Source organism: Vombatus ursinus, unplaced genomic scaffold, assembly GCF_900497805.2.
Source record: "Vombatus ursinus unplaced genomic scaffold, bare-nosed wombat genome assembly UNPS02011431.1, whole genome shotgun sequence".
Lineage (NCBI taxonomy): Eukaryota > Metazoa > Chordata > Mammalia > Diprotodontia > Vombatidae > Vombatus > Vombatus ursinus.
Window position 1 is genome coordinate 2,061,424 of NW_020951209.1, and position 2,543 is coordinate 2,063,966.

At 42.3% G+C, this 2,543-nt stretch overlaps 1 protein-coding gene across 1 annotated transcript in view; it reads right to left on the bottom strand.

Annotated features, from left to right (window-relative positions):
* Window positions 1-879: 879 nt before the first annotated feature.
* The window catches only part of EMP1 (epithelial membrane protein 1), a 26,902-nt gene continuing 25,238 nt past the window's right edge, over window positions 880-2,543 (bottom strand). The window contains exons 3-5 of the mRNA XM_027856426.1: window positions 2,180-2,270; window positions 1,940-2,092; window positions 880-1,081 (exon numbers count right to left, since the gene is read on the bottom strand). Coding sequence (XP_027712227.1) covers window positions 924-1,081; window positions 1,940-2,092; window positions 2,180-2,270 — 402 coding nt within the window. The 3' untranslated portion in view covers window positions 880-923. The remainder of the gene's footprint in view (window positions 1,082-1,939; window positions 2,093-2,179; window positions 2,271-2,543) is intronic.

A 2,543-nucleotide genomic window follows, 5' to 3' on the forward strand; every position in this document is an offset into this window, starting at 1 on the left:
TCCCACTGTAGACTTTGTAGTTAATTAACGGCTTTACAGAAGCTCTTAGCCTCAGAATCTAGGCAAAGGGTCCAGCAAACTTGAGTGGTGAGAGGCCTCTATGTGGGGTGAATGTGCGTTTTGATCAGCTGCTCTCTGTGGAGGGGATGGATCATTGGAGGACCTTTGAGGAACCTCTTGAGTATGAAATCTTCTATTCTCTATAACCTCCTAACCAGCCACACTGCTTACTTTGTCCTCCCCCTGCAATCTCTGCCTCAATCTGCAAGCGTTTATTAACACTTCCTATGTGTCAGGTATTGAATGAACTAGGTGCTAACACACTTTCTCTGACTTACTTTTTCTGATTACTCAGGCTAATCATAACAGAGATTATCAGGTGGTTGCCAACAGCTGGGTTTAGGGCCACTTTGTAACAGGGGTTTAAATGTTTTGCTCTGAGTAGGAAGGGAGGAGTTGCTTCCAGATTTAGCACATTCAGCACAAAAATAACACCGCGGTGATTGCCAGGAACTTGTACCGCTATTTTAACTGGGTGAAAAAGGTCTGAGGGCTTTCTTGATTCCTCAGGAGTGAGAACTTCACTGCTTCTCCACCATGCTAGGAAGTCAATGGCATGATGTCTGGCAAGTCCAACAGAGTTTAGAACAGCAGGAGAACAACTCTGGTGGTTTGTGGGGAATCCGGGGAAGATTAGAGCAGCTTCTCCTCACAACCTGCTTTCTCTTGAAGGTAGGGTGTGTGGTGGTAGTGATTTGTCTCAGTCATCAGTCTGCTTCTTCCCCCTCCCATACCCACCCCATCCTCCCCCCCCACCCTTTATATGGTTCTTCTAGCAGAGCAACTCCCACTTCCCTCCCAGTTTCAACAGTTTTCCCCTCCCAGCCCCCTCCCCCAAACCCCACAGAAAAATTCCAACAGCCTTATTTCTTTCTGAGGACGAGATAGAGGACACCAATAATGAAGCTAAAGCAGAAGCAGATCCAAGCCAAAATAAAGGAATATCCGTGGTGATCCAAATTTGAAGTACCCTTCCCATATTTATCAGTGTAGATGGAAACTCCAATCAGAATGCATAGCCCTGTAGGGAAGAGGGGGTGAGAAGGGAGAGAGAGGGAGTGGGAGAGAGAGAGAGAGACCAATATTAAAGTCAGAAACACAAGCCTTACTTTTAAGTTTTTGTCTTATCATACAGGGCAAGTCATCAAAGGAATTTTTGTGATTTTAAATTCACACTTTCTTCATAGTTATGCATAATAAATTATTTGAGAATATTTAAAACTGAAATTTAGATCACCAACTCATACCCCAAGTTGGCCTCAGACCTACAGTTGAGCTCTGCAAAGAAACTCCTGAATTGTCTAGGTAGGACAATAAGCATAAACGATCAGAAATCTAAAGCAACCCAAAGAACACCTTTCCCACCCTGACTCTGAGTGTTGCTTATATCCACAGCATGTCAGGGCAGGATCTGATTGGGCAGGAATGTGCAGCAACAGCTATTCAGACTTCAGGCCCAGCTGGATGAGTTGGGTAATATTGATAGTAGAATGATAATGATGATAATGATTATGAGGATGGCAATAATGATATCTGTTCTATGTTGTGGCTACAACTTTCCCCTTTTTGCAACCCATGAGAGCGCTACTCACGAATTAAGCATTAGGTTGAATTAAGTAGGTAATTAGGTAGAATTAAGGCAATAGGTTGCTTTTTCAGAAGTATTTCAGTTGCAATGTGTAGCAACTGCTTAGTAGCAACCTCTTATGGAGAACCAAGGCAGCTGCAGGTGCTTGGCCTTTAGTTTAATTAAAGGTTCCCAAAAAGAAAAAATTAGAAAGGACCATTTCATATAGCTGAAATCTCATACTAGACTACTGCTTTCCTTACTGTAAATGTTTATATTTTAAGGTAAAGAGGCTGACTCTAGGACACTTACAGCAGACCAGCATGACGCCACCTGAGAGGAAGAACCGGTTTCCCTTCTCCATGGTGAAGAGTTGGAATACGAAAACAATAAGAGAAATGACAGAGAAGATGATGGCCAGAATCATGAAGGCTTGCACGGATTTGAGGGCATCTGTCCAAATATTTATAAACAGAGAGAAAAGATTAAACTTAGGTAGCCTGAAAAAAAGGTTGAAATCTTTTTCAAGCTCCAAAAAATGAGCAACCATACCTTTTCCCGCATATGATAATTCACTACATTTCTCCTCTGAACATGGGTTCCAAAGACCCCATGAGGTCCCGTTGTTTGAAACAATCCAGACCTAAAACCAAAGAAAAATAAATAAATAAATAGATAGATAAAATCTGTGTTCAAGCATGTATTTCTAGAACCAAAGGATGTCAATGTTATGAGTGTTGACATACTTAAGCTGGCCTGCTTGTCCTCAGTATTTCATTTCTGACCTCTGTGTCACTATATTGAATCTTTAGAGTAAACCACTTCCAGTTGGGTTCCCAGTGGGGAACCTTCTACTCACAGAGGTTGTTGTGGAAGAAAGGAAGGAAGGAAGGAAGGAAGGAAGGAAGGAAGGAAG